Source organism: Paramacrobiotus metropolitanus, unplaced genomic scaffold (genome assembly GCF_019649055.1).
Source record: "Paramacrobiotus metropolitanus isolate TYO unplaced genomic scaffold, Prichtersi_v1.0 Parri_scaffold0000025, whole genome shotgun sequence".
In the NCBI taxonomy this organism is placed as follows: Eukaryota; Metazoa; Tardigrada; class Eutardigrada; order Parachela; family Macrobiotidae; genus Paramacrobiotus; species Paramacrobiotus metropolitanus.
The window spans coordinates 867176-878554 of record NW_026570245.1 but is presented as its reverse complement, the minus strand read 5'-3'; the positions used below and the strand labels follow the sequence as shown (position 1 = coordinate 878554).

Genomic DNA, 11379 nt, shown 5'->3' with positions numbered 1-11379 from the left:
GAACCTGAACCCTGTTGAATCTTACATCATTTGTTCGGTGCTTTAGCTTGATATTCCGATTTTCGGTTCGTTATGGTATCACTTGAATCGGCTGGCGCAACATAGCCTTTTCGTGCAGGCTTTTTAATCAGTAGTCTCAGTTTAAAAACAGCGAAATCCTGTCCATTTTATGGATGATACAACCAACAACATTATACAGCAATCCATTTCGTGTTATTTTTTGGGGTTTCTTGATGCAGGTTGCTTTATGCTCGGTTTGCCACAATTCGCTTCTGTAGATGCTGAGCATTGGTGATTTGGTTGACGCACTGTTGGCTATAACATCGGATTTCTACTTTTTCGCAGTTTTAAAATTGACTGTTTTATGCTTTCTGTATTTGACTATCGAGATCATTCCAGCTGTGCGTATCACTGTAGTATTTCTTTCAGTTGTTCAGCTTGATTAAAAACAGACATGAACATGTTGGCGAACCCATCTGTGGTTCGAATCGGAGGTATGGCTGCTGCTGCTGTCGGATGCCTGTGTGGAATCGGCGTCGGTATTTATGATGCGAGGTTCTCCAACAGACCTAAGATTGTAGCCCAGGGAGATGGAATAGCCTTTGGTGGACTTTGTGGGGGAGTAGCAGGTGCGGCTGCCGCGAAGATTGCCGCACGCCATATGATCCCAGGACCTTTCGGAATAATCAACGCCAGCAGCATTGGCATTGGATGTGGAGCCGTAGTTGGATATATTACAGCCGGCTTCGTTCACGAAATGCTCGTGGATAATCGGGGCAATTCTCGGCGACGTGGAATCTGATATCCCCCGCGGTTTGCACGCATTTGTTTGCTATGAGCCCTGTCGAGTACTTCTCCGTTGGTTTACGTGGATTTGCGATGTCTGCTGTAGCTCTTGTTTTCGCATTTCATTGGCGCTTTTCGTGCGAAATGGATGTTTCGATTTTTTTGTTTGTTATTTATGGTACTTCTGTAGTTTGGACATGTAGAGTAATAGAGGCTGACGCAACTTCACATGTCGTTCAGCCTTCAAATCAGTACGACTTGCGATTGTCGGTATTAAAACTGCTAAATTCCGTCGTTTTGCAGATGCAGAATTTAGCCAATTTAAAGAGGTAGTCCACTGCCTGTATTTTGTTTTGTGCGCAACATCTCGTGTTACGAGTAGTTCGTTCAATAAGTCGACTAAAGAAAATATTTGCCTTACGTAGGCATACGACTGTGAATCCGGAAGCTTTCAACAATCATGGCATTTTAATACTCCTAAACGTAAAACACTGTTCAACATTCTGCAGTACCGATATTCAAATCGGGGTTAGAAGACAAAGCACGGAAATAAACTCCAGAAAACTTAACAGAAACACATTCGGTTCCTTATGGCACCGGTAAAACTTTAATCAAAAACCAAATTTAGCAGCATACAACAGCCTTCCAGACTGTTTAGTGCGAGATCCCAATTAACACCAGAATAGCGATGGTGAAACCGGCGACAACCACAAAATGGAAGATCCACATCAGGGTTTTCAGAACACTTCCCTAAAAATTACGGAACATAGTATAGCTACCACAATGACCATAGCTACCAGCCCACCACAACAATGAAAGAATAAGGCTTTACCGGTTTTGATCGTGAGATGGTTGTTTCCTGGTAAACCTGGCCGTTGCCATTAATCGTCTTCATCTGCATCGTCTGTTGTCTCTCTGCAGTCAAACCATTCAAAGGTCATACCTACATAGTTCGTCTGGACATACATATATATTCCGTGACTACGTAGTTATCCTTGCACAATGAAATTGTAACTGTTTTCACGTTTTAGAGCACAACTTTTAACACCAACTTTTTAACGATGGAATTATCCATTCGATTATTTGCAACAAAATCAACCACAAGGCATGGAAGGCGGAAAACGCAACCATAATCCAAATGGGAGTATAACCATAATCGGTATAAATGGACATTTGGGGCATCATCAGTCCAAGATAAATAGCCGCAACTGCAAAAGAAATGTTAGGCTTTGTTGCTGATGCATTTCCCTATTTACATTTACTCGTTTTGAAATGAACATATTGTTAGAAATAACACCGAGCATACTGGCTAGGATATGACAGGCGAATCCCACTCCCCAGTGAAACCAGTTGAATAAAGGCCGATTTTTTGCGCCGGGATTTGGTCGGAAGAGTGCCACGATCGGCTGCAGCAAACGCAACACTTACTGAATTTTATATTATACAGAGAAATGAGTCTGACGGAATGAGAAAGGCTCCAAGAAAATAATTATCTAACTTCACTGACTGCTACTGTGCTACTGTAGTTAAAAAGTAGCAGCCAGTATATACCACAAATTTAGGTATGTAAACAATCTGGTAATACAAGCATGTGGCGCATACGTAGCCACTGGTCAGTATAGTCCCCGAACCCGGCAAACCGCACCGAATTCAAAACAAATACAAGGTATTAAAATATTCAATAACTTCCCTATAATTAAACTTTGTTGTTAACGAAACTGTTGTTAGACATAAGAAGTGAATTATAACTAATAAGCGTCATACCTGCATTAGGCCAAGTACAAAAGCAATGAACCCGATAATCGGGTGAGCGTTTTCTGATGGCGGCGTGGCAGTCCATAATCCGCCGGTACGGATGTAAATGATAACAAAGGCGGCGATGGATGCCAGAACAGCCAAAAACATAAACGGCCGATGGATCTACAGTAAACGAAAACTTTATTAGCAATTAGAAAGAATAATTTTACGGATTTCAAGATCTCGAAGTTCGAGACATCAAACGTTCTTACATGGAACCAGATTTTTATTCCGAAAGGCGAATAATCAGTCCACATCGTTTTATAGTAACGTGCCGTCAAAATGCCAACGCTGGCTAGGAACATCCACGCACCCACCATCAGACCAGCTACAAAAAGCACACAAATCAATAAAATGCTACAATTCGATTTCATAAAATTCTCAGCCATCCTAACTGCGAATTCTTTGCGAATTAGATCATTATTATCCCACTCGCGAACTCGCAATCAGTAAAAATAGTAAAATCACAAAGGATTACAAAAAAACCAAATACCATGCGATTTGTACAAATTTAAAGGCAGATCCGAGCTCCTGACGGCTGCTACGCTGTCCATTCTGACCGCATTCGCCGTGCTTATCGGCATAATGCTGTGCTTTCGTATCTTTCCTGTAATGAGAAACCATCTTAACCGTTATCAGTACAAAAACGTTCCGAGAACAAGTGCCGGAATAAGTATATCGCAAATCACAGTAAAAAACAAACGTTTAAATGAGCAAAAATAAATATGTACTAACAATAAGAAGCGCCGTCACGTTAACAGTGTTGGTTTACCGCCAATAAGAAGCACAAAACCAAAAAGAGATCGAAATTAATTATCCAGCGTCCCTGCCGGCATTTCAGTGCTAAAACCCTTCCTAATTTATATAGTACGGGAATCATTTGCGCCCACCTGTTGGATAAGCCGGACCATGAGCCAGCATGAGAAATGACTGATTGCTGACGTCAATTACTACCGGCGAACTGGCAAAAGATCCGGCGAACGAGCGACGTGACGGCATCGTGAACTGGCAGTACAGCGATTTGCCATCCATGCCTTTTTTCGTCACGGTAATATTCTCTCGTTGCTAAACAATTTAAGCCATCGTGTTAGACAACAGCGTTCAAGGGCCAAAATCTGAACAACCAAACTAACGTTGTTGACTTCCACATTATACCGTCCAGGATTGTATGAGGCAATCACGTCCACATTATCTCCATAAGACACACAAGCCAAAACACCGGAATTAGCCTGAAAGGTCACAGTGCACAACTACAATGCATACCGAAACTGGATGTATATGATGTATATCTATCAGTAACGGTAATTCTAACAAACAAAGGCATCGACAAAATATTTTGGTAAAAACCTGGCTTGCAAAATTTTCAAGAAGACAAAGTCAGAGAAGTGTTAAAAAACCAACCATTTCCGGTGAAACCGCGGCCAATCCAACAGCGACATAATGATCTCCGGGTTGAGTCACCTGCCGCCATAATTCCATGCGAACCTGACCCTTGTTATCAGGGTCGGCAGTGTACGACAGAATGGCAACGCACGTCTTCGAGCTGAAACAATTCGGTGGATAGGTCAGGCAGCCTTTTGTCTCGAAACAGCCTTCCACGGAATTTCCTGGTGTAATCTGCCGGGCCACTGGCGCTGAGGCGTCCATAACGTCATGGTTGCTCGCCGGTGTGGCAGCCGGCACGGGAGAAACTGTCAGAAGCGGCTGGAGATTGGGAAACGGCTTTCGTGGCTGATTGGAGGCGATGGTTAACTTGTCAGGAGTAACGTAAGGAGAGACATGATGAGGCTTGAGTTCCCCTAAGAAATTCAAAGGGTAGGTATTTGAAATCCCACATGTAAAGTTCGCACAGCGTCTATGTACGGCCCGTTTACAAGCCAGTAAGCTCTTATTAATTTTTGTATCGTAAAAACCAAATGTTGGTAAACAATTACCAGTGTCTCACTTCAGAATTTAAACTTCTTTTGAGCAGTGCGTCACCAATTCTTTTTTGCAACTTCAGTTGATTTCACACTAAAGGTTACGTCAAAAAAATTTGTTAACCGGCAAAATTGTAATGCAAATGTGTAAACTATTAGAGTACGTGAGACTTAGGGCATATAACGATATCAAGACTTAAGGCACTGGGATTTGGCATATATTATTAACTGTACATGTACAGAGTATGTAGCGATATATTGTACAGCGATCAACGTTACTGCACTATTGTCAAAATGTAGCAGTTTTCATTTCGTGCTGCACCGTTGCAGTGCTCTAATCGTATCGTAGAAAGAATAATTTGACATCGGATACATACTTTCGCGTCAGTACTGTATAATATGGATTTGGACTAATAAGAATGCTTCGCATATACAAGCGTTATTGCTCTTTAATGGCTGACTGTAGATTGACATTTCAAACAGTTTTGGCAATTTTACCGTGTATTACGCGTCGTATTAAAATGAGTACCTTCAGATGGTTTCAAGATTTTAAAGCGGTCATTTTAAAGATTTCTCGGTCAGAATATAAACTGGCTCCTAAAACCTGCACCGCGCCACGTTGGCTCACGGCCCCACGCATGTTCCGTAATCCTTACTTCCCCGGAAGCCATACCATTACTCGCATACGAGTACTACATAAATGACAAGCTGCTTCATTATAAGCAATCCAGATTTACTCACATTATGTCAAAGTGGCATGTGTAAATTCTAAAGAGGCACACACTGGTACTATCGCCGTTCTCAAAATATCGAACAAATAGAAACAGGATTTTTTACATTCAAATCATCAAAGCTTGTAACTGCTGATTAAGCAATGAGAACTGGCTACGGTCCAAAAGACACCATTTAAGTGCAAGACAAAACAAACAGCACTAAGCAGGACAACGTTGCTTTCCGTTTTTGCTACAAGTCTGGTCGCTTCTGGACTTTGTAGTAGTTATTCAAAACCTGTGAAGTACGGTTTCTTTCGCATGATCTAATGAACTATTCTAAATCTGAATAGCACGCTCTTAACATAATTTATTTATACAGCACTTACACGTTACACCGGCATAAATAATCATAAGAACCAGACTGACACAAACTGCAAAATTAGATAAAGAATTTGCAAAGCGAAACATATCAGCATTATACATATAGCACGAATACAACTGAAAATGCAAAACACTACAGGGTATAGCCACCTAATGGTTTAACTTCTGTTAAGCTAAAAAAGAGGTTATTACTCGCCTTCCTTCACCTGTCCGTAGTACTAATAAAAACTGTGATGTTGAAAATTTTTGCGCCTTTCACTGTAGAAGCGATATAAGGTTGCAAAGTGCAAATCAAGAACGTTCCCTGATTTATTTGTTCATAGATTCAACACTCCATTTACACGGGTCAGCAAGAGATAAACAAAGCTTTTGCTTAATTGTTGGACACTATATTAGTCTATATATGCAGTGGCAAAAGGTGAAAGCTAATCACTGATGAGCCGCTCAAACTAAAAGCTGTTGCTGTAAAAGTTAACAATCAAATTATTGCTTAGAACTATAACAGCGATGCCGCAACTTGCCCTCAACCGTGCTAACTTTACACAATACCAGAAGGATTTCCGGCTCGTTAAAGACTACCTGACTGCGAAATGCATACATAAACAAATGCATGTATGATTCTGTCAACAGATTGCCTCATCGTACAAACATTGTATAATGGCATAAGTTAATGGCACTTTTAATTTCTTTTGCGGTGGTTATGATAGCAGCGCTGACGAGAGCGGCTTGCTTGCACAGCAGCGCGTGAGCGAAAAACATAACGATCAATGACTTACATGCTTCCGCCGGCCCTTGGCCCATCACGACGTATAACGGTGTTGCCAAATCAAAATCCATGTCATTCGCGCGTCGTAAGCGATTTAGTGTGAAAGAACATGTGAGGATCTGGTTCTTGAGGGAACCGGAAATGCCAGTTATCCCGTCTTTTGGCTGGAAGGCAAAAAAAATATTTCTAACATTGTTCGTCAATCACCAATTACATTAGCAATACTAAAGTTTTTCAGATTTCACAACACCTACCCTAAAATTTACTAACAATAAGTACTACTGGAGGCAATTACTACTAACAGTACCGTACACGTACCGCAATTATATTCCATGGATACAAAAGAAAATCACGGCTAGCCGAAGTAATTTCAAAGCCATCAAAAATGCGCCTTGCTTGCAAAACTTGCAAATGAGCATGCAACAGTTCTTTCACAATCCGAAAATACTAATTATAACATCAAACAGCCGATAAAAATAAAAAACCGACACATTCCATCAAAGCAGTGTTTAGAAATCCATAAACCAATTTTTAGCTTGCAAAAGTTACGCTTATTATTTATTTTCTAATAATACTGCCAGTAAAATGCTGAAATTCTATGCCAACCTTTCGGAGCACAGGGCTTCCGCATTTTCAGCATAGCGGGATATTTTAACAATGTATTAGTAACTTACTTCCAGTAACCAATCACGCGAGTTCAGTAATTTCAAACTTCACCTTCAAGTCTATTAAATATATTTCAAAAGTTGTCTGCATTTACATTGCAGGATAATTAAATGCAAAATTAATCATCCTGGACAGCCACGGCCGGAAGTTATTTACATCCGCATAGTCATAGTATGTGTTGGAACATTTTGACTACACAAGAGTTGCATGTTATTGTTTAAAGCACTTTTAACCGAAAATATTGCTGATACTTGTATATCGTTGTCAAAATGGAAATCGGTTTCATTTCCTCAGAAAACAACCCGATTGTTCGAGATTGAGCGATCAAGCGGAGCCGACAAACCCACCTGTTGCAGCCGCTGATTAACGTATCCCTCTCCATTATACGAGGCAAAAACGTCGACTTGTCCGGCGTTATAAACACATTCACTAACCAGTGTTCCAGCCTAAACATGCACCACAAAATACAACACTAGCATTAAAATAAGAAAAAAATCCAGAAAAAATCTCTAATGACCACACTAATTAAATAATTAATTTTCTGCGCAACAATAAAGCAGCCTTAAATCAAATTAGGAAAAAACCAAATGATCGCACTAATCAATGATCGCGATTTTCTGTTCAGTAATAAATAAATGACAAATTATTTTTTAAAAAACGGAGATAAATAAATAAAAGGATTTATTTTATCTACTATGAAAATCAATAAAATTACCATTGAATTCGGCTCGTGATTAAATCCCACCGCAATCCAGAAATCATTCGCTCCAGCCATGGGCGGAATGCCATGCAGTTCCACTTTAACATGGTTCGGATCGGATGCTGCATATGAATACTTTAGTAAGTTTGTACAGAGCCCTCTCCCGACACAGTCTGCATTAGGGAATCCAACGCAATCCCACGAAACGCCACAATCCTGCACTTGGAAATTCGTCACCGGTCCTTGGCCAAATATTATCACAGAGCAATAGGACAAAATAATGTACAAGTATAATGCAATATGCTTCATTTTTGAGATCCCTCGCGACGCTTCGATCTTTCTATGAATGAGCAGCCGCAGCGAATGGAGTGAGAATTCTAGCACGTTATCCGCACCAAAGGTTCAAAGCGATATTCCTCATTTGCCCATTCTGGTACAGAAATTCTTCGAGCAAATTAACGGAGATAATCGCGGGAAAAACCTGGAGCTATACTTTCACTTTTGACTACGTGTTCACCAGGAAACGGCGTTTTTCGCGCATGACTGTCCTTGAAAATATGCGAAGACGGATCTGCGATGAACGTTTGAAAGCATAAACTAAATAACGTTACAAATAATGGACGGCGAGAAAGATGATTACGATGCGAATTGCTTAAGCTATGTACACAGCAGCTGCATGATGGTATTCAATAATTTATAAAGAAACGTAGCTATCTGTCCAGCAGACAAACCATCATTGAAAGAAAAAAACAAGTTTTTACGTTTGCTCATGTGCTTGTAGCCACAAGGCTCGCTGCGGCTTAATACGCACGTGGGCGGGCTCTATTATTTGTTCTTCCGCAATCGGTATGGCACTGCGATAGCGGAATGCGGCGTCCGGCGATGCGCAAATGCAAAAGCCATTGGGCATTGGCGCACCCAATCAGTTATCGCGTACCGAGACTAACGGGAAGCGCACTGTTACTCTCCATTGGACATTGGCTAGTCGCGGAATGTGCCGATATTTTCTTATTTCTTGATTTTATTGCTTTGTGGAGCACTATTATTGATTTAATAGTGCAATTTTGCATTATAAATGTATGTTTGACAGCAAAATTCGTCACAGATACTACCTATTTTGCTGAGTTAGCAACAGCTGTTCGTACACGAAGTAAATTTGTCAGCGTCTTTTTTGTAGTCAAAGGTAAACTTCCAATAATCCGTAGCGAAAGCGGAAAATCCATTGTCCGAGTGTAGACAGTGTTAAACGATAAAAGTCAATGCTACACCGCCCTTTTTTACAGCCAGATTGTGAGTCTGTTGTGCCAATTATCCGGTATTTACGTCTACCGATGCTCCATGTTGAGGCTGATTGCACAACTAGCCAACCGGCCAACTGGCGCGAATTCCCAACATCAATTAACATATATTTTGCATAGTCCGTTTACAACAGTGCACCACGGCGGACCTTTCCTCAACATGGATACGTATGTAAATATACATAAAAATTCAATAAACAAACTAGTAAAACGATGCTAAATCTGCGCAATCTGCTATAGTAGTTCTATATCTCTCGAAATCTGATTTATGGAGACACACCCATCCGTTAAATCATGTAATAGCACGAAGAATGAAAATCTATATAATTATACGTACGCATAATATTGCAGTAACGGTTTTTACCCGTATAAATTGAAAACTGGTGGAATAAAGTGGCACCGGCAACCTGGAGTTGTTGACAAGTTGTGCTTCCGGATCCTTCTTACAGTTATAAATGTAGACATATATATTGAACGTTTTTGTTTGTGCGAAATGTTTAATACGCATTACGCACGCAAATACTTTATTTACATAAACCGGTTACACGCAGAGAATATAATAGTATTGTATCGATTATATTCTACGTAGATTTCAAGCTGTTGACTGTTTTTTTATTGACGCTGAATCCTATAAGTTATGATCATGAGTAGAAATCTGTAAAATTATATCTGGTGGCCATTCATTATATGCATAGCTAATTTGTTACTACTCCCAGGTTTTTTCTAAAAACCTCTGAACGTACGGAAGAAAAAAGGAAAGAACATTTAATTCAACCTTTAATCGCAATGTCAGCTGCAGTATAAAGCTATTCCAAACTTTTATGCCAGGACGTGTCAAGAGAATGTAAAGTATCAAAACCACAACGGTTTCCTCTGAGCAAAGCAACAACACGGCAAAAATTTGAGGAGAATGTACAAAAAACATGATCAGCAAGTGACAACAAGGTAATGGACACGATAACTTCTCGCGTATGTATGAACCACTGTGATTGATTGTCCTTTAACACATCATACACATTCATACCATTCAGTTCTATCGTATAATCATAACGGGACTTTTTTTCCATTGCTAGTAGCTTACCCAAGTCGAAAACGCGAAATTTTTTAGCGGACATTTGGTGAAATTCATTGTACAGCTTCCGGTCATCGTACACAACAAACAGGTTTGTGCAACACATGGCGCTTTGTTGCCGGCAAGTATTCATAACCGATTGATAATACATTCCCGCTGAAATATGCCGCATTTCGTGAGTGGATAACTTATCCCCGCGCCGTAAGTGCACGGCATAATAACATCCGAACCGTTGAACCGCTTCGTATAAACCAAATATCAGGGTTTTGAATGCCGGTACAGGATTCCATAATGCGCGCATTATAAGAGATTTCTGACGAAAGACTTCATCAAATCCGCGAATAGTGACCAAATGCCGAATGCCACGTTTGACCTGGTCCAGTTGCTGATAATGGTGAGGTCCGTGGTATATGATGTAAAGGTCATCAGGGCCGATCAGCCGAATGGGGAAGGCGCGGTTCGTTGTCAGCGCTAGCGAAAATTTGTTCTTTTCTAAGAGTTCGTTTTGCCCTGTCGCGAACTGCGTGTAAATAGCGCATGTTGTGTTGACTGTGAAATCGATGAACAATTTTCCCAGATCGGTGTAAGACCAGTTGTAGTTAACGATATGAAAGGTGCGCTGGATTCCGGGTGTGATCGCGAAAAGAAAAATGTTTACAGCGTTGTTAAAAGCTGATCCGAAACCACCGAAAGATTTGCTGCCCAATAACACTGTGCTGATTTTTGGAGGGCTGTTCGTGCTGTCGCACGAACTGGAAGACGAGGCATATAGTTTCCTAAAACTATCCAGCTGAAGAAAAATATAACATAAGAGTGCATCAAATGGTGAGCGAAAAAATCAATATCCACTACTAGTGTAACGCAGGTTCTTAGTAAAAATTATAAGGTCAGAAAATACCTGAATTACTTACAAGTTAATGAACTCGTTTGCAAGTATGCAATGAAAAACTTTGAGCACACAAGCGTCTTTTTATCGCTTATAGGTATCAGGTACATATGCAGTCGCTGACAAGTCAGCAGCGATATCGGTGCTACGAGTAAAATAGCTTAATTTGCGTGAAGTATGAAGATGAATCAAATTTCAAAAGACCTCATAATTTTTTTGGTGGAAAAGTTCGACACATTATTGCCAACTGACAACACAAAGCAGGGGAATTATTACTCTGCAATCCATTAAATCAGTGAAATACCTCTGGATTTTCAAATACATAATCGAAATTTTTCCGTAGGACATCCGAAAAACGCGGATCACCTTGTGCTGGTGGTGAGAGCAATCCCGCG

The 11379-nt window shown here is 40.5% G+C and overlaps 2 protein-coding genes across 2 annotated transcripts; both read right to left on the bottom strand.

Annotated features, from left to right (window-relative positions):
- Positions 1-1226: 1226 nt before the first annotated feature.
- On the bottom strand, positions 1227-8471 carry LOC129587450 (ferric-chelate reductase 1-like). Its single transcript, XM_055481197.1, has 13 exons — positions 7744-8471; positions 7376-7474; positions 6373-6526; positions 3985-4382; positions 3717-3812; positions 3474-3648; positions 3077-3190; positions 2796-2911; positions 2551-2706; positions 2093-2192; positions 1839-1994; positions 1619-1701; positions 1227-1536 (listed from the first exon to the last, which is right to left on the bottom strand). The coding sequence occupies exons 1-13, from the start codon at positions 8035-8037 to the stop codon at positions 1441-1443; spliced, it is 2037 nt and encodes a 678-aa protein (XP_055337172.1). The 5' UTR covers positions 8038-8471; the 3' UTR covers positions 1227-1440.
- A 1361-nt stretch (positions 8472-9832) lies between these two features.
- On the bottom strand, positions 9833-10399 carry LOC129587413 (uncharacterized). The gene has a single exon (XM_055481152.1). The coding sequence runs from the start codon at positions 10397-10399 to the stop codon at positions 9833-9835; it is 567 nt and encodes a 188-aa protein (XP_055337127.1).
- Between the last annotated feature and the right edge of the window lie 980 nt (positions 10400-11379).